The 19974-nt window shown below is 50.8% G+C and overlaps 1 protein-coding gene across 2 annotated transcripts in view; it reads right to left on the bottom strand.

Annotated features, from left to right (window-relative positions):
* Positions 1 to 6340: 6340 nt before the first annotated feature.
* Positions 6341 to 19974, bottom strand: part of Brpf3 (bromodomain and PHD finger containing 3) — a 39275-nt gene continuing 25641 nt past the window's right edge. For both annotated transcript variants that reach the window (XM_045156422.1, XM_045156423.1), the window contains exons 10-13: positions 19447 to 19544; positions 14405 to 14502; positions 10453 to 10607; positions 6341 to 8555 (exon numbers count right to left, since the gene is read on the bottom strand). In XM_045156422.1, the coding sequence (XP_045012357.1) occupies positions 8372 to 8555; positions 10453 to 10607; positions 14405 to 14502; positions 19447 to 19544 (535 nt within the window). In that variant the 3' untranslated portion in view covers positions 6341 to 8371. The remainder of the gene's footprint in view (positions 8556 to 10452; positions 10608 to 14404; positions 14503 to 19446; positions 19545 to 19974) is intronic.

Below are 19974 nucleotides of genomic sequence, written 5' to 3'. Positions count from 1 at the left end.
CCAGCTGGCTCCTGGGATCCTCCTTGTCTCTGTCTCCCCATCCCTGGGGTCAGGCCAGGCATCTGTCATGGGTTCTGGGGATTGAACTCAGGTCTTCTGCTTGTGAGGAACTCACTAACCCACTGAGCTCTCTTGCCAGACCCCTATTAATGCCCCGAGGAAGACTATCAGTGGGCTTCTGGGCAGTTCCATCTGCAGCTGGGAAGGGAAGGGAGATGCAAAGCTCAGGACAGGGGGAGAGAGAAAGAGAGACTTAACTGAAACTTTAGAATTCAGAATCATATAAATCAATTGAAATTAACGATCATAGCGTTAGTGCTGGAGAGATGGCTTAGTGGTTAAGTGGTTATCAGATGAGTGAGTGATATTCGATAATCTCCTCCCATGTCCTCCGCCACAGGGCAAGATCTTGGGGTGCTGCGGGCTGATGCGCTGAGCGGTGGTCATAACAAGATCCAGTTACAGAGGAAGGTGGAGAGGAGACCAGGAGTGTGTGAGAACCGGTGTGGAGGGGAAGCATGGCAGCTCAGGACAGCTGTGTCACTTGTCCTTAGACCCCAGGCTCCGCCTCCTTCCCAGCTGATGCTCTGGGTCTGAGGACGGGGATGACTTCACATGGTAGTCGCCGGGATCCCTGGCTCTTCAGTCTTTGGCTCGCAGAGCTTGGCTTCCACACAAAGCTCCCACGTCTCTCCCCGCGACCCTGCCGCTCAGCTCCGACCTTCACCGGCTCAGCACGGGGCCATTCCTTTGAAGTCACTTCAGAGTCTCCTGTGCCCTCCTCCCCTGTGACCACGAAATGTGAGTCTGTGGACCAAGGCCAGCCAACATGGTGGGGGCTCCTCTTTTCCCCCTTCAATCCCCTCTCAAAGTCCTGGTGTCCTTGTATTGCCTCACCAGAACCTGCTCCTGTATCCTTTTTTTATTACAATTTTTTAAATATTTTATTTTATTATTTATTTATTTTGGTTTTTCAAGGAAGGCTTTCACTCTAGCCCAGGCTGACCTGGAATTCACTATGTCGTCTCAGGCTGGCCTTGTACTTACAGAGATCCTCCCACCTCTGTCTCCCAAGTGACTAAAGGCATGTGCCACCGTACCCTGCTAATATTTTATTTTTTATTTATTTGAGATAGAGAGAGAGAGAGAGAGAGAGCAGATGAGAAAGAGAGCATGATGGGTGCTCCAGGCCACACTCGGCTTAGCTCAGGGTTTAAATTTTTTTAATATATATAGTTTTTAATGACAATTTCTGTATTTACAGACAACAAACCATGGTATTTCCCTCCCCTCCCCTGCTTTCCCCTTCATAACTCTGCTCTCCGTCATATGCTCTACCTCTTTCCACTACTCATTTAGTTTGATGTCATCATCTTTTTCTCCTATGATGAGGGTCTTGTGTAGGTATTGCTAGGTACTGTGAGGTCTTTGATATCGAGGCCGAATTCTATCCGGACAGTTGTATGTAGGGAGTGGTACCCTTCCTTTGGCTCTTATATTCTTTCTGCCACCTCTTCCACAATGGACCCCTGAGCCTTGTAGGGTGTGATAGAGATGCTTCAGTGCTGGACACTCCTCCGTCCCTTCTTAGCACGCTATGTTGCCTTTTGGGTCATTCCATTGGCCATCACCATCTTAAGAGAGAAACTTCTCTAACCAGAGGTGAGAGTAGCATTAAAATATGAGTATGAACATTAAGTGTAGTGCTTTCAGGGCAATTTGGTGAGAGTAATATATGCATTTATCCAGACAAGAGCAGGCTTTTTACCCCTAAGTTTCATGACCTCCCTTGCCATAGGCTTCTGATTAGGTTTTCAGTACCAGGCATGTATTCTCTCCCATAGAGTGGACCTTCAGTCCAATGAGAGAGCAATTGGTTCCCCCAGAGCAGACATGCCACTACTGTACTCGTTCAGTCATTTGGCCTGTGTGGCCAAACTTGAGGTTTCCAGTGTCCCTTGTTTTCACCGCTGATGACTTCTGTCTCCCATAAGGCTGCATACAGTGCAGCTTTTCCCAGCTTTCAGTTGGCCGGGCTGCAGGGAGAAGGTTTTCCACTCAGCTCCAGCTTGATTTCTCAGTGACTCTGCAGCTCAGGCATGTGAAGTCTTCAGCAATAGGGTCTTACCATCTCTTTCTCACGGGAAACCAAGGGCCTTGGCAATAGCCTATAATGCTTTGGAGGCAACAGGGACCTCCCTGGCCAACAACTCACTGGAAAGTACCCCATCCCTGGCACTGCAAATTTTCTAGTAACAATTTATGGCTTCTGGATGTGCCATTATTCAAGAAAGTAGATTTTCACATGTCTTATTCAGAATATCTTGAATTTTGATTGACCCTACCCCACTCAGGAAAAAAAAAAAAACTTTTTAAAGAATTTTTATGGGCTGTGGAGATGATTTAGCAGTTAAGGCACTTGTCTGCGAAGCCTAAGCACCCATTTTGACTCTCTAGGTCCCCACAAGTCAGACGCACCAGGTGACACAAGCACGCAAGGTCGCGCATGCAGACGTGGTGGCACACGCGTCTGGAGTTCAATTACAGTGGCTGCGAGCCCTGGCTTGCCAATTCTCTCTCTTGCTCTCTTGCATTAAAAAAAAAAGGGGGGCTGGAGAGATGGCTTAGCGGTTAAGCGCTTGCCTGTGAAGCCTAAGGACCCCGGTTCGAGGCTCGGTTCCCCAGGTCCCACATTAGCCAGATGCACAAGGGGGCGCACGCGTCTGGAGTTCGTTTGCAGAGGCTGGAAGCCCTGGCGCACCCATTCTCTCTCTCCCTCTATCTGTCTTTCTCTCTGTGTCTGTCACTCTCAAATAAATAAATTAATTAAAAAAAAAAGTTGTATGCCACCACACCCGGCTACAGCCATGATTTAAAAAAAAAAAAAAAAAAGGATTTTTATTTATTTGCAAGCAGAGACATACAGAGAAAAACTGACACACCAGGGCCCCTAGCTACTGCAAACAAACTGCAGATGCATGTACCATTTTGTGCATCCGGCTATACGTGGGTACTGGAGAATGAAACCCAAGTCGCCAGGCTTTGCAGGCAAGCGCCTTAACCACTGAGCCATATCTACAGCGCCAGCTCAGGGGTTTTACAGACAAATACGGCAGACAGTCGGATATCACCTGGAGTTCTTTACACTATTGGTGGGTTACAAGTTTCTAAAATTACATGATTTGGGAGCACAGAGTGTCTTAGCAATCATTCAATGATAAGTACAAACGTGGAAGAGAAAGCTGTGTGTGCAGGGGTGCTTTTGTCTACAGCTGCAGGAACCAGGTAACAGGGAGGAGACCCAGGGCCACGCTGTCTCCCTGGTGAAGCTCTTGCAATAGAAACTGTTTTAGAATATCATCTGGGCCTGGTTTCTTTAACTATCTTCTACCACACTATTTCATGGGCGGGAGGCCAGACTGCATAAAAAAGTGAGAGCTGGGCTGGAGAGATGGCTTAGCGGTTAAGCACTTGCCTGTGAAGCCTAAGGACCCCGGTTCAAGGCTCAGTTCCCCAGGACCCATGTTAGCCAGATGCACACGGAGGCGCATGCGTCTGGAGTTCGTTTGCAGTGGCTGGAGGCCCTGGCGCGCCCATTCTCTCTCTCTCTCTCTCTCTCTCTCTCTCTCTGCTGCTTTCTCTCTGTCGCTCTCAAATAAATAAATAAAAATAAACAAAAAATATATTTTTTTAAAAAGGTGGGGGAGAGCTGTTGGGCATGGTGGCGGATGCCTTTAATCCTAGCATTCAGGAGGCAGAGGTTGGAGGATCGCTGTGAGTTCAAGGCCAGCCTGAGACTACATAGTGAATATCAGGTCAGCCTGGGCTAGAGTGAAACCCTACCTCAAAAAAGAAAAAAGTTGAGCTGGGTGTGGTGGCGCACGCCTTTAATCCCAGCACTCGGGAGGCAGAGGTAGGAGGATCGCCGTGAGTTTGAGGCCACCCTGAGACTCCATAGTGAATTCCAGGTCAGCCTGGGCTAGAGTGAGACCTTACCTCGAAAAACCAAAAATAAAATAAATAAAAAGGAAAAAAGTTGGGGACTGGAGACATGGCTCAGCAGTTAAGGCACTTGCCTGGGAAGCCTAAGGATCCAGGTTCAATTCTCCAGGTCCCATGTAAGCCAGATACACAAGGTAGCACACGCATCTGGAGTTCCGTTTGTAGTGGCCAGAGGCCCTGGCGTACCCATTCTCTTTCTCTTTCTCTCCCTCTCTCTCTGTCTCAAATAAGTAAATAAATCTTTTTTTTTAATTTTTTTTCGTTTTTATTTTTATTTACTTATTTGAGAGCAAGACAGAGAAAGTGGCAGATAGAGAGAGAGAGAATGGGCGCGCCAGGGCCTCCAACCACTGCAATCGAACTCCAGATGTGTGTGCCCCTTTGTGCATCTGCCTAACATGGGACCTGGGGAATAGAGCTTCAAACCGGGATCCTTAGGCTTCACAGGCAAGTGCCTACCCGCTAAGCCATCTTTCCAGCCCAATAAATCTTTTTTTTAAAGAAATAAAAAGTAAAGCCGGCCTTGGTGGTGCTCACCTTTAATCCCAGCACTTGGGAGGCAGAGGTAGGAGGATCATTGTGAGTTTGAGGTCACTCTGAGACTACAGAGTGAATCCCAGGTCCTGGGCTAGGGTGAGACCGTACCTCAAAAAAAAAAAAAAAAAGAGAAAGGAGAGCTGGCTGAATGCAGCTCAGCTTCCTCACTTGTTGGACTTAACGTTAGTTACCAAGTCCTGTGCCATGCCTCCCCTACGTGACAGACTACAACCTGAACTATAAACTGAAATAAAGCGTTCTCCTGGAAACTGGCTTTTGATAATGTATTTTTACTTGAGAGACAGACAGAATGGGTATACCAGGGCCTCCAGCTATTGCAAACAAACCCCAGATGCATGTACCACCTTGTGTATCAGGTTTAAAATCAAACCTGGGTCCCTTGGTTTTGCAGGCAAGTGCCTTAACTGCCATGACATCCCTCCAACCCAGTTAGGTGTTTTGTCTTGGCAAGAAGCTAACACAGGTGAGAAGATCCACTCCGAATGGGCCCATTTCTAAAAGACTTCTGAGGATGACCTTGTCCTTGTACTCTACAAATATTCTAGGATGGCCTTTCCAATTCAAAATGAAACTCCATGGAAAATGTTAATAAAAATTAAAAATTTTTAAAAAAATAAAAATAAATTAAAAAATGAAACTCATAAATAAGGTTTTTTTCTCTCTCTCTCTCTCTTTTTGTTGAGGCAGGGTCTCACTCTAGCCCAGGCTGACCTGGATTTCACTCGGTAGTCTCAGGGTGGCCTCGAACTCATGACAATCCTCCCACCTCTGCCTCCCAAGTGCTGGGATTAAAGGCGTGTGCCACTACGACCAGCCCAAGGTTGTTTTTGTTTGGTTGTTTATTTGCTTACAGACTTGAGAGGAAGCTCCATGCTAGCAGGGGAAAGACGTTAGCGCCACCGCACATGGACAGGAGTAGCCGGAGTGTGGACCGAGTTCTGGTAAGGGGGAGCTGGCTGGAACAAGCCTAAGTCCACACCCTGCTCCACCCCTAACTAGCTACCAGCTGGGGACCAGGTTTTCGGAACGCACGATGCGAACCACCGCACTTATCTCATAGATTGCCAGCACAGGGGAGGCACTGTCACTGCTATGCAAATAAGGGCGCTCCATGTCCTCCTCACCAGAGGTGTCTGACAGGACCAGGGGACAGGACAGGAGGGATTGGGGGGTGGAGGGAGCTCTTCAGGTCCTGCACCCAGGCTTTGTCCCCAGAAAGCCCGAGCATCTCCTCTTCAGCATGGCCCTTTCCAACATTTCTGGAGGCGCAGCCAGGAGCGCTGGCACCCTCGAATGCGGCAGGGCGCACACGAAGCCTTGTCCGGAGCTCCGTCCCAGGACTTTGACACTGTCTCTTCGCTGGCCGATCTTGGTCGACGTTTTCACCTGGGTGGTTTGATTGCATGTTTCTGCAAAATGAAGGTTGGCAGCCCCAAGCGTCCCTTCCAGCTCTGAGCGGAGCTGGGCTAAGGAAACCTGGCTGGCACAGCTGCCCGTCTACAGAAGGGGAAACGGAACAGCAGAGGTGGGAATGTTCTAGTCTCACTAGCCAGTTAAGGGGGGCTGAGATCCCAAGGCGCAGAATGCCTCAGGAACATGGCCACAGAGAAGCCAAGGTGTGGGGAGGTGGGCTGGCTTTGCGCCGTGGTCTGGGAGGGAAACAAACCCAGTGTCCAGCGTCACTGCCCCGAGCCGCCCAGCCCATCCACTAGGGGGCAGTGGACGAGGGGCGCTAGGAGGGGAGACCCCAAACTGTTACACCAAACACGGCACGGCAAACTGCTGCCCAGTAGAACATTTATTCCTCAGAGAGAAAATAAGTTTCCGACAGTCATATTATAGTAGGTAAAATTAACTTCTGTATTCTTTATAGGCATAGATTTTTCTGTTTATTACCTCTTTTATACCATCTGTTATAAACAATTCTAGAAAGCAAATGAAGTCACTTTCTACAATAAATAGGGTATTGTGTGCTTCACAGCAGACGAGACAGAGACCCGCAGGCCCCGTGCACAGCAGGGTCTGGGACGCCCCTTTTCAGAGAGACCCGCAGGCCCTGGGCCACAGCAGGGTCCGAGCCGTTCCCGTTCCAAAAGAGCATTTTCAAAAATGAGCCTCGGAGAGACTGAAAAATAGAAGACGGAGAAAAAGTGTTGGAGAAAGATAGATACAGAAAGAGAAAGAGAGGGAGAAAGTCCCGAGGTCTTACAACACAGGTTTAGACAAAGGTCACAGAGTCCACAGCTGACCAACTACCTGGGGAGAGGGGACGCGTGGGCTCCTGTAAGTACGCCACACCGCGTGGCTGCGCAATGGAGGACTCCAGTAATGGAAAGTATAGGCCTGAATAATTTAGACAGTATTTTACAGTTATATACACCATGTCCTTCCCTAGCCGTATGCTGCTGTATTGTTTTCATTACGGTACAAAATCCAAAATGCCATTCTTGTTAGTTTTGTTGGTTCCCTTTTAAACTCTGGCTCATGTCCCAAGTGTGTAAGAAGTTGGTATGTGGTTGGTTGTACTTTCTAAAAAGTTGAGTATGTAAAAATGGCAGTGATCTCCCCAGTGACTTTGTTTTGTCCAAAACTCCCCTATGAAAAATTTAAAACAATTAAAAAGAACATCAAGTTAAAAATCAACATGGCGATCAGTGGCCTGCAACCCGGGCCTGCAACTTTGGTGCTTAAGAGGTGAAAAGAAACGTCCAGAGGGCAGACGCTGCAGCCTCTGAACGGAGCGTTGGTTTGTCAGTCAGCATTCCTCATTCACAGTTGTGTTGTGTTTTTGTTTTCCTTCCATTTTGGAGAAGGTGGGGGTGAGGAGGAGGCTGAGGAGGTGAAGGGAGGGAGGAAGCTGACCACCACCAAGAAAGGCGAGGGCTGTGTTCATTCCCGCTTCGCCAGGCAGGAGCAGCAGAGCCCGGGGCAGGTGCAGCGAGGCAACTGCAGACACGCGTGGCAAGGAGGGGCACGTGAGGGGCACACCCCCCACTCGATGCTGGAGAGGGGCACTGCCCCGCGGCCTGAGCCTCAGCCCGCCTCACCACGACAGAGGGCAGAAGACCCGCTCTGTCCACAGCGCACATGCACGCAGCCATGCCAGTGTCAGCAGCAGAAGTTGGGGGGTGTGGGGGTGTGAGCAAGGTGTGCTGGTGGTCGGGGTCCTCACAGGGTGGGCTGGCTTCTGTCCAGGACGTGGGGTGCCTGGCAGACCCCCACCCAGCAGCACAGCAGCGAGGCGAGAAGGGACGATGAGACACTGAAGCAAAGACTGGTTTGGTGATGTCGCTGTCGGTTTGGCACAAGAAAGTAAAGAACATGGATTGGGGGGGGGGGGCCGGGCCGGGGATGAGGAGGAAGTGAGCATGGGGGACGAGGGGGCGAAGGAGAGCTTGGTGGGCTCCGAGGACCCTGGCACATCTCTGGGATGGGTGTCAGAACCTCGCTCACCCTGAGGTGTGGCTCGCTGGGAGGGCCGTGGGGGGAGCCAGGCAGCCCCTCGAGCGCAAGCCCAGGACCTCTGGCCTTCCGGGCCAGGCCCGCGTCCCTGGCTGGGGCCAAGAAGCTCAGCTGCTCCTCCGTCTAAGCAGTTCTTCAGTGGGACGCCCCTGGGGGACCTCGGAGGGGAGTTTTTGGCACACAGCGGCCCTCCAGGGGAACCATGTGATTGGTCAAAACTGGGATCTTGCCCTTGGCAGCGACACAGTCCAGCCCTGGCCTGCCATGAGAAGGGGAAGCTGCCAGCCAGACATCTGACCCAGCAGAAGAGGCAGGGGCGGCGGGCAGGCAGAGGCGGTCCAGCCCCACGTTACAGGTAGCTGGAGGTGACAAAGGAGTGGGGGCCCCGCACTCGGCTCAGGTGTATCATCGCTCGGTCATAGGCCACCTGGACTGACTTGCGGATGCTGGTCTTGCGACCTTCCAGCATCTTGAGCTTGTCCACGGTATCTTCCACACCCAGGGGCAGGACCTTGTCCCTTGGAAGCCACTGCCTGAAAGGCAAGCACGGGTAAGCTGCAGCTGTGGTAGGGCCTGCAGGTTTCCTCTGCGGCCAGTGCTAAGCCAGGCAAGACCAGGGGACAGCCCCAAAACCTTGGCAGAAGGCGGTGAGCAGGGGTGGGGTGGCAAGGGACTTGCTGGGCAACTGGTCCTTCCCTCTGCTCTAAGAGCCGTAGGGCGCCTGGGTCAGGAAACCCCTGATACACTGGGGGCAGGCGAAGTGACCCTGGAGGAAGACCCTGAGCCCTGGGGAATCAGGGAGCTATGGACAGGAAATGGAACTGACCCAGGAACCCTCACTGACTGTGAGCACACGCACGTGTCAACAAGGGAAGCTCCTGGCTGAGGCCGAGGAGGAAATCACCACCTCTGCAGCCGGGCTGAGCAGACCGCATCCCAGTTCTGGTAATGGGAGGTCTTCACTTCCTCAGCCCCAAAAGTGGATTTTGGAGGGATTAAGATTTTTTTTTTTTCATGTTGTTCTTCCTAGATAGGGTCTCACTCTAACCCAGGCTGACCTGGAAATCACTCTGTAGTGTCAGGCTGGCCTGGAACTCACAGTGATCCTCCTACCTTTGCCTCCACAGTGCTGGGATTAAAGGTGTGTATTACCACACCAGGCCTGGGATTAAGATTTTTTTTTTAAAGGGTTGGAGAGATGGCTTAACAGTTAAGGCACTTGCCTGCAAAGCCTAAGGACCCAGGTTCGATTCCCCAGTACCCATGTAAGGCAGATGCACATGGTGGCACATGCATCCAGAGTTCGTTTGCAGTGGTTAGAGGCCCTGGCACGCCCATTCTCTTTCTCTCTATATGCCTCTTTCTCTCTCTCAAATAAATAAAATATTCTTAAAACATTTTTGTAATTATTTATTTGAAAGGGAGATAGAAAAGACAGAGAAAATGGGTGTGCCAGAGCCTCTAGTCACTGCAAACAAACTACAGATGCATGTGCCACCTTGTGCATCTGGTTTACATGGGTACTGCGGAATCAAACCTGGGTCCTTAGGCTTTGCAGGCAAGTGTCCTAACGCCTCAGCCATCTCCAGCCTGGGATTAAGATTTAAGTGAGGGGCTGGAGAGATGGCTTAGCGGTTAAGGCGTTTGCCTGCAAAGCCAAAGGACCTTGGTTCAATTCCCCAGGACCCACGTAAGCCAGACGCACAAGGTGGCACCTGCATCTGGAATATCATTTGCAGTGGCTAGAGGCCCTGGTGGGCCTATTCTCTCTCTCCCTCTCTTAGCCTCCTTCTCTCTCACAAATAAAAATAAATAAATATTAAAAAAAAAATTTAAGAGAGATTTTACGCACGTGAAGCGTTCTGTGTAAGGACAGAAGAAAGTGCTCAGCAATCAGCAGCCATTAGCACCATGACTTCTACCAGAGGTGACAGCAGACGGGGGCGTACGTCATGGACCACTGAGATGCTCAGAGTCCGCCCGGTACCCAGACTCCCTGAGGACCGGGACAACTTCCCTGAGCTGCTTGAGTTGAGGCAGTGACAATCCCAGTACCTGTCTAGGCATTAGCCACCATGGGAGCTGCCTGCTCAACGTCACATCCCTTCTCAGGGGAAGGTGGCACTGAGTGATACAGTGGCAGCCCCAATTCCCAATACCTTTCCCAAGCTCTCCAGAAGACAAGCCAAGGCCCAGGGCTGGGGCCCTTATCTCGCAGTTCCCCAGGAAGCCTCCACTTCTGGGTGCTTCCCTGGGAGACCCACTGTGCCCCTTGGTCATGCTCAACACCAGCAGCCAGTGTCGTCAGGAAAGCCTGGTAACTGTGAACCCCGCAAGTGCAGCCCAGCGGGTGGCGGACACGGCCTCTGCCGTCACCAGGGAGAAGCACCCCGTAGCGGGTAGCGGGTGCAGGGGAGAGGGCACACTCACCAGGTGCGCTTGTTGTCAAAGAAGAGGACAAGGAAGAGCTTCTCGCCAGCCTCGGCCTGCCTCTGCTCCCCCAGCTTCAGCACGTCCAGGGGAGGGACAGGAATGGGAACACCATTGTGCAGAAGGCCCTCCCGGGGCATCTTGGGATCGATGATCTGGAGGCAGAAGGAGAGACAAGGATTCAGTGGGGGGAGGTGTGGATTAAGCAGGAACCCCAACTATCAAGGCACCCCACACTTATGCATGCAAGGGCTCAGCTCTGCACACAACCAAATGATGGAGGGGCTTATAACTGTGACCCTCAGCACCCCAAAACAGAAGCTTGACTGTTACCCAGTTCACTGTCCTATGCCCATCCCCCAGTCCTGTTCAACCAGTCCTTCGGATGAGAACCTAATCCACACACTCAGGAGAGCCTAGAGCTGGACAGGACGTGGTGGGAAGCCTTCACGGGGAGCAGAGAGAACTCAGTGGGCATATTTGATGTTCCAGCCAGATGGGCAAACCCCTTCTCAGAGTCCCTTAGCGGTACGAAGGCCATTTTATTTTTTCCTATTTGCCTTCACAACCTTTGCAATCGCCTCAGATCCCTGGGGGGCCCCTAGGCAGCAAGGCTGTAAAGAAGGCTTAATCAGCAAAGGGGACGGCCTCTGGCTGCCACCACCCCTGTGTGGGCCCTAAGCCAGACACCTCTGTAGGAGGAGAGAGGGTCAGGCTCAGAGGGGAAAAACAAGCTCCAGTGGAGGAGGGAATTCCTAAGGTCCAGAAAGCTCCAGAAAGGTGGGGCTGGGCTGGGCACATTCAGAGGCGGAGGCTCAGCATAATGCCCGGTAGCATCACCTGGACAAGGGGTGTAAGGGGCACTTCCATCTGTCAGAGCTCCTAGCCAATCACATGCCACGTTGTCTCAATCGCCTGCCCATGCTGGGAAGTCTGGCAACAGAGGGAGACACGGGCACAGAAGGACGGGACTGAAACTGGGCGTTCGGAGGCAGCAGGGCCTCTGTGGTGGACAGCCTCCTGCCTCAGAGCAGCTGGCTGACAACCTCGGTGCACAAGGGCCACAGGGACTTGGGAACCTGTGGGGAGCAGCCTTCTCTAGAGACGCAGTGACCTTCATTCCTACGTCCTGCCCCCGGAGGCCTCTTCTCGTACTGAACACTCTCGTTCTTTACCGCTGGCACCTGCCGGCTCCCCACACCCCTCTCAGGATGAGCAGGTGCTCTGGCGGAGTGCACTCAAAGGAAGAGCCACCCACCCACGTGAACTGTCTCCCCAGCCTGTCCCTTCTGCTGGGCCTGAAGCCAACGGTCTAGTACGATCAGCCACAACGGGCCCTCCGAGCTTCCCCGATTACCAAAGGGGCAGCGGGGTCACTGTGATGTGTTCTGTCTCCACTTTGGCAGTGGACTGCGAGAAACTTCCTGAGGGCAAAAGCAAGGTGGGTAAGTCTGCCATCAGAGGGCGGCTTTTTGTTCCAAAATAATAAACAATGGTCCATTCACTCAATGAATGCTACGCGACACGGAGACAAGGCTGTGGGGGAGCTGGCTCGCCGGACGACGTGTGCACACACTGGGCTGGAACCTGACCACATGAAGGACGAGAGGACGACGCCAGAATCTAGACTCAACACGGCACAACGGTGAGGTGGTGGTGTTTCGTCTGCCCTGCTTTCCCAAAACTCCTGTGTCTACGTTACTTGTGCAAAACCAAAACAAAAATCTCACATTTGCCTAAAAGGCAAAGACCAGAAAAAAAAAATACAGTGTAACATGCAAATACATACTGAACTGTGTGCAGGAAAAGGGCAGGAGAGCAGGCACCTTAATACAAGCACACACTGTCTTCGGGTGGGTCCTGAATTTATTCTTTTTTCAGGACAACTTTTGGACTGGCTCTTCTACATTGTAACATCTTAAAACAAAATAATATCCCAAACCTGCCTAGCATTAATCTCTTCCTCATGGCCCGGGCCTGGCAGGACTCGTCCAGCTTCTCTTTGGGGTCAGCATAGATCTCCACCCTGCCATAGCTAACAGAGAGGCAGGGCAAGGTGGGCAGAATGGGTCCCCATGCGGCTCCAGCAAATGGTCTGCCTCTTTGAGCCAGCACTTCCTCACCTGCCCAGTGGGACCAGAGCTCTGGCCCCTTATCTTTTATTTTAGCCTCCAATTACAGACCGGGGGAAGCCCAGAGCTCAGCATGCACGTGGGAGGCTGGCCAACACTCCAAACCTGTGGCTACAGATCATCTAAGAAGCTTCTGAAAGAAACCCATGCCTTGGTCTGTCATCTGGACAGTCTGATTGGGAAGTTCCAGGCTGGAGTTGCCTTAAGGTATTACTTTTTTTTTTGAGGTAGGATCTCACCTCTAGCTCAGGCTGACCTGGAATTCAATATGTAGTCTCAGGGTGGTCTTGAACTCATAGCGATCCTCCTACCTCTGCCTCCCAAGTGCTGGGATTAAAGGCGTGCACCACCACGCCCTGCTTGTATTACTTTTTTTAAATGCCCCCCCCAGATGATTTTCACATGCCTCAAAGGTTTAGAACCAGTGCCATTTTCCAGAGCCAGTGGAATTCTCTCTACAAATGAGAAAGAGCTCTAAGAAATATCAATGAAGGTGGTAAAAGTGGACTTTTAACTACTGCTCCTAGAGTATAAACCAGACCTATTAGTTAAACTGGCAGCTTATATCAGAATTTTGCATAGACTGTACCCTCAGAAGGCACTGTAAGAACTCACTGTAAAGAAATAATTATGAATGTGCACAAAAGTAAAGCTACAGGGGCTGGGGAGATGCCTCAGTGGTTAAGTCAGCTGTCTGCAAAGCCTAATGACCTGAGTTCAACTCCTCAGTACCCACGTAAAGTCACATACACAACGTCGTTCAGGCATCTAGAGTTTGTCTACAGCAGCTACAGGTCACGGAGCGCACACACACACACTCTCTCTCTCTCCTTCCCCCAATCTCTCTCTGTTTCTCTAGTTGTGAATAAATAACTAAATACATACATTTTTTTAGAAATGTAGTTACGATGTTGTTCATTTGCCAGATGCTTGCCACACTGAAAAACTCAATCTGAATGAGTAAATCAGGGAATATAATACGCAGTTCATGAATCCAACTGCAGATGATGCAGCCCTTGGCAGGAATGAGGTGAAGAAATGTCTAATCAAAGCCGGGCGTGGTGGCGCATGCCTTTAATCCCAGCACTTGGGAGGTAGAGGTAGGAGGATTACCATGAGTTCAAGGCCACCCTGAGACTCTATAGTGAATTCCAGGTCAGCCTGGGCTAGAGTGAAACCTTACCTCGAAAAACCAAAAAAAAAAAAAAGAATGTCTAATCACATATGATGTGCTAAGTGAAAAGGAGGTTAGGATAGGACAGTCCCTTCATATACATACACTTAGGTGTTTAAAACCAGACCAAGAGCATGTACAGAGTCGTTTCTGAATGGACAGGACTGTGGGTGATTTTGAACTCGGTGGCTCAGAGCGTACACGTTTTAAGCTCTGGGACTGAATGTGAATCCTGCCACTTTTGCTGCTGGGCTATAGGAAGACCTGCTCCTCTTCCCCACCACGGGAAGAGCCCAGACCCTCAGGGTTTTGAGGACTTCTAGCAAGATAGAGGAGCAATGAAGCGCTTAAGCGTGATTAGCATTTCAATCTCTACACTATGCACAGTACCTCATACAGCAAAATAAAGCAGGTTATGAAAACCCAAGGGCGCTGGCCCCTTCCCGCACGCTCACAGTTTAATTTAAGGGCACCCAGGCAGGACCTTGCTAGCTTGCCCCACACAGGCCTCCCTCCCTTCTGCAGCTAAGGGCCCCTAATCCCACTAACCTATGCTTGGCTTCATCCAGTCAGATAAGCCCCCAAGGCAAAGCAGGGGTCAGAACCGCCCAGGGGAGGCAGGAGGGTGGCGCTGGGGCAGACTCACCAAGGCAGGGTAGGAGGGGTAGCCTCGGCACTTGGCCCACACCAGCTCCAAGGGCTCCAGTTCTCCGCGGTCTTCAAAGGGCATCAGGAGGCTTCTGCCTGGGGGTGGGGGAGGGGAGGAGACAGCGCCCAAAGGGGACTTGGCATGGTGCCCCAAAGCCTGCCTGTGGCTTCCATTTGACGGGGGGCAGCCCAGGAATGAGTCAGCAACATCCCTTCCACCCTTCCTTTGTTCTTAGCCTGGGTCAGGGGTCAGCAAACTAACCTTGTCAATGGCCCAAAGGTAAGTATTTCAGTTTTTTATGGGCCATACGATCTGTTTCCAGTCCTCAACTCTGCAGCTGTGGCAGGAAAACAGCCAGTCTCTAAACCAAAAAGTATGGCCGTGACCCAATAAACACTCTGCTTTGGTGCTGGAGAGATGGCTCGGCATTTAAGGTGCTTGCCTGTGAAGCCTAAGGACCCAGGTTTGATTCCCCCAGGAGCCAAGTAAGCCAGATGCACATGGTAGCAAATGCCCCTGGAGTTTACCTGCAATGGCTGGAGGGCCTGGCACACACATCTTCTCTCTCTCTCTCATTAGTAAATAATAAATAAAATTTTTTTTAAAAAAGCTTTTGCTTTGAACATCAAATTTAAATTTCATCTAACTTTCACATGTAAAACTCTACCTTTTTCTTTTTCCCTTAGGTTTTTTTTTTTTGAGTTAGGGTTTCACTCTAGTCCAGTGTTGTATGGCAAATTTCCTACACATTGCTTTTTTCTTAATTTCTTCAAGGTAAGGTCTCACTCTAGCTCAGTCTGACCTTGAATTTACTACGTAGTCTCAGGTTGGCCTCAAAATCACAGCAATCCTCCCACCTTTGCCTCCCGAGTGCTGGGATTAAAGGCGCGCGCCACCACGGCCGCCCGGCTTCCTCCACATTGAAAACAGTGAACTGCTGGGTGTGGTGGTGCACGCCTTTAATCCCAGCACTCGGGAGGCAGAAGTAGGAGGATCGCTGTGAGTTCAAGGCCACCCTGGGACTACACAGTGAATTCCAGGTCAGCCTGCGCTACAGTGAGACCCTATAGACTCCGTGGGGAGGGTTATCAGACCCCCACTGGGGAGCCAGGTCCCCCGTGCTGGCTGTATACGATATTGCACAGGCTCTCAACCTCAGGGCAGACAAGGTAGATGGAGAGTAAAAGATCCAGGAACCATGAGCTCCACCTAAAACGGTTCTCTGCCACCTCCATGCTCTGTAAGGAAGCCCTCACCCCAGACTGAGGGAGGAGCATCCGTGGGGGTAATTCTGGTTATAATGAGCCCCACTGAAGAGCTGCTTTGGGGTCTCATGCTCTGTAAGCCCTCCCCCCCACCCAGCTTAAGGGAGGAGCAAACCCAGGGCTAATCCTGAAATAGTGAGTCCCACTGAGGGCTGTGGTCTCATACTCCTGGACAGGGACAAGGAGTGTCTGAAGTGGCCACAGGGAAGTGGTCATCCAGGGTGGAGTGAGACTTCTCTGTGCTGCGGCTGCCCTGGGTCCCGATGCCCTGTGAGTCAGCCCTCATCGCGAGGCTGAGGGACGAGCGTCCAAGGAGTAATTCTGATGCAGGAATCTCCTCCAAAGTGGTTGCTTTGGGAGCCCACGTTCCTATAAATAACCCCTCTCCACGCTCTGTAAGTGACCCCAATAAACTCATGTGTTAACCGACATGGTAGTGGTGCAATCGTACGTTGGTCTGCCCTCTGAGCCCTATTTGGGGTGAAAATGTGTGTCTGCATCTCTCCAGGGGAAAAGTTTCCCATGAAACCCAGGGCAGGCTAGATCCTCCTACCTCAGCCTCTCTAGTGCAAGGATTAAAGGTGTGTGCCACCACACCCAGCTCCGATTTTCTTTCTAGTTATTTAAAATGCAAAATCCATCCTTAGTTCATGAGCCATTAGCAGATAGCAGGGCAGTTTACCAGCCCCTGACTTTCATCCTTGGAAGGTGTGACCAGGGCGGCTCTCCCTGGGAAGGTGTGACTAGGACGGCTCTCCCTGGGAAGGTGTGACCAGGGTGGCTCTCCCTGGGAAGGTGTGACTAGGGCAGTTCTCCATGGGAAGGTGTGACCAGGACGGCTCTCCATGGGAAGGTGTGACCAGGGCGGCTCTCCCTGGGAAGGTGTGACTGTTTTCTCACCCAGGCTCTGGAGAAGGGCCAGAGTCCAGCTTGGGCAGACACACACCACTGTCTGCACCTCCAACGTAGAGTCCTGATGGAGGCTCCATGGGAAAAAAAAATGCCCGAGAAGACATCCCAGCAGACTCTCTTTTCTGGCCAGACCACACTGGACTCCCCAGATCATCCAGCTACACGGCAAGCTGCAGAGCCAAGCAGGTCCACCCACAGTCCACAGGTCCCTCACGGCCTTGGGCAGGCAGCCTGGGGATGGGGTGCATGTCCTCAGCTTTACCAAGGCTTCTAAACATCAGAGAAGTTTCTTTCCTTTCTTATGCCTACAAACTGGGAGCGTGTGGGGGGAGCGGGGGTCAACCAGGTAGAGAAAAAGGGCCCAAATTCCAAAGTGATGAGATTTCCCAGGGAAAACTATCAAACTCATTGGGATGCTTTTTTTTTTTTTTTTTTTTTGAGGCAGGGTCTGACTCTAGCCTAGGCTGACCTGTAACAACTCAATCTGGATCCCAGGCTGGTCTCAAACTCACTCAAAGCTAAAGGCGTGATTAAGCATGCCCAGCCAACATTTTCAGGTAATATTAGGTACTACTTTGTCTCTAGTGAATGTATAGGGTTAGCAGTAAAGCAGAGAAATCCAGCCGGGCATGGGGCACATGCCTTTAATCCCAGCACTCAGGAGGCAGATGTAGGAGGATAGTTGTGAGTTCGAGGCCACCCTGAGACTACATAGTGAATTCCAGGTCTGCCTGAGCTAGAGTAGCCCCTACCTTAAAAAACAAAAAACAAAACAAAACAAAAAAAATCCAGCACTCACAAAGTAGGCAGAGCAACCGAAGGGGGCAATCCCATATTCCAATCAAACTACAGACCAGTCTAATGAAAGGAATATAATTTTGGTGGCTGTGTCTCAGGAGCCATTTAAAAAATGTATAAACCGGCTAGGCATGGTGGTGCATGCCTTTAATCCCAGTACTCGGGAGGCAGAGGTAGGAGGATCACTGTGAGTTTGAGGCCACCCTGAGACTCCAGAGTGAATTCCAGGTCAACCTGGGCTAGAGTGAGACCCTACCTCAAATAAAAAAAACAAACAACAACAAAAAAAAAAGAATGAAAGGCTTTCGAACAGAAATATGACTTCACTACAGTATGTAGAATGTCAAAAATTAGAGGAAGCTAAAATGCCTAATAGTAGACCACTTAAGTAAATTATAATGCACTGATTTTTTTGAAATACTGTTCTACGGGGCTGAAGAAATGGCTTAATGGTTAAAGTCACTTGCTTGTGAAACCTAGTGGCCTGGGTTCTATTCCCCAGTACCCACATAAAGTCAGATGCATCAAGTGGCGAACACATGTGGAGTTTAGCTGCAGTGGCAGGAAGCCACAGCATGCCAGTTCTCTTTCTCAATAAATAATTAGTACAAGAAATACTGTTCTAGTAATACGAGATAAATATTATATGCCAACATGAAAAAGTATGAGATAACAGTAAAAATGCAGCATACAAAAGTGTAGGCCAGGCGTGGTGACACACACCTTTCATTCCAGCACTTGGGATGCAGAGGTATACAGTGAGTTCGAGGCCACCCTGAGACTACATAATGAATTCTAGGTAAGCCTGGGCCAGAGTGAGACCCTACCTCAAATAACCATTTAAAAAAAAAAAAAAAAGGAAAGAAAATGCACTATCCTTTGGACTAGCCCTCTGTTCAAGATGTACCCACAATTAAGAGAGAGGGACAGAGGACGACAGCTGTTAAGATGATGTGACAGCGTGAGGTGCAGTCCCTTTTTAAGCACGTAGGTTTGAAAGTGGGAATAAAATGTTACCACAAGAAACACAAACTGTGTCAATCCACTCCTGGTTGAGAGCTTAGGTGTTATGCAAATTCACCTAGACGTAAGACCTGTCTTCTGGGTGCTGACAGTCACAGAAAGTAATGGGACACAAGGCACGCATCCATCCACACACACACGAGACAGGGGACGAGGCCACGGCAAACATGTGGGAGTCCTAGAGTCAGGTGGCTCTGCGTGTCACACAGAACCATCACAGGCAGGGCGGCAGCAGTGCAGAGGGCTGGACGAGGTGCGTTAGGAGCACAATCTGCTCTGGGCCTGCTCCACCCAGGAGCCACCTGAGGCCTCTCCTCTAGCTCCTGATCTGCTCTTTATTTTTACTGGTCCAAGGAGACAGTCAGAGATACAGGTTACTGCTGATCACTCCAGTGAGCACAGACAGGCAGCATCAACCAAAATGACAAATACAAGCTTCCTTCAAACCAACAGTTCTACTTCTATGGATACAGTCCCCAGGAAGAGAAAATCACCTACGTGCACTCAAGGTTGCTCAATGCAACACTGCTTGCGACCCATGAAAACGATCTCAGAGAGCGTCTTGGGAGGCCCGGCAGAGCAGGCCTACGCCACGGGACGCGGGACGCCAAGACGGGGCAGAGAAGCTCCAAGGCATGTATTAACTGGGGAAAGGGGATGGTTTAGGGGAACACGTGTGCGTGAGCTTATCTACTCACTCAAATACACAGGGTTTGGCTTGTGTATACATGGCTTAGCTCTGAAAATACACAGAAGAAACTGCTGGCGATGGGTGTGCTAAGGAGAGGAGCGCTGCTGGATTTCATCAGACACCGTGGTACCTTTCTGAGTTTGGGTCACCATGGGCACGTGTCACCTAGTCAAACTGAGGATGACGTTTTTAAAACAAGTATGTGTGTCTAGGAGGGTCAGTGTCTGAGGGTTTGGGGAGCTGATGGACTGATGACTCTGGTCTTGATCCCCGGCAGTGCAGCTGCCTGAAGGGCTGGAGCCTCAGAGGACTTGATCCTCACCTCAGCTTTTGCCTGAGCCCCTCCTCACCTGAGCCGCTGTGGTCCAAGTCTCCGTTCACACCTTCCAGAAAGGGCACTCGGGACAGGGCTGGTTTCCCACGGCTGCGTTTGGGAGGCGTCAGACCACTGCAAGCAGAGCGGACAGCTGCAGTGAGTGGTTTTGAGGACTAACCCGCCCACCCACTCCAGCATGAGTTTTTAACCCCTAAGGAGAACAGTGCCTCAGTGTCCCCAACAGACCCACATTAGTCATGACACTTCTGACTTGGAAATTTCTACCAGCTTTTCAGGAACCACTTCACGCATATTGAAGGACTGAAGCTGGGAGGCCCCTCCAAGGCCCTTGGGACTTTACGCAGAGGGAAGGCGGGGTGGCCTTCCTTAACCCTTCAAGGAGTGACCACCTTGCCACAGAGAGGTGTCATCTCAGTCTGTGGAGAACTGCCTAGGCTGCTCTGAAGGGCACATGCTTCATCTTTAGAAATCAACTTTTTTGTTTGTTTGTGTTCTCTTTTTAGTTTTTTGAGGTAGGGTGTAACTCTAGCTCAGGCTGACC

This window comes from Jaculus jaculus, chromosome 8 (assembly GCF_020740685.1).
Source record: "Jaculus jaculus isolate mJacJac1 chromosome 8, mJacJac1.mat.Y.cur, whole genome shotgun sequence".
NCBI classification, from domain to species: domain Eukaryota; kingdom Metazoa; phylum Chordata; class Mammalia; order Rodentia; family Dipodidae; genus Jaculus; species Jaculus jaculus.
This window is presented reverse-complemented; position numbering and strand designations above follow the sequence as displayed.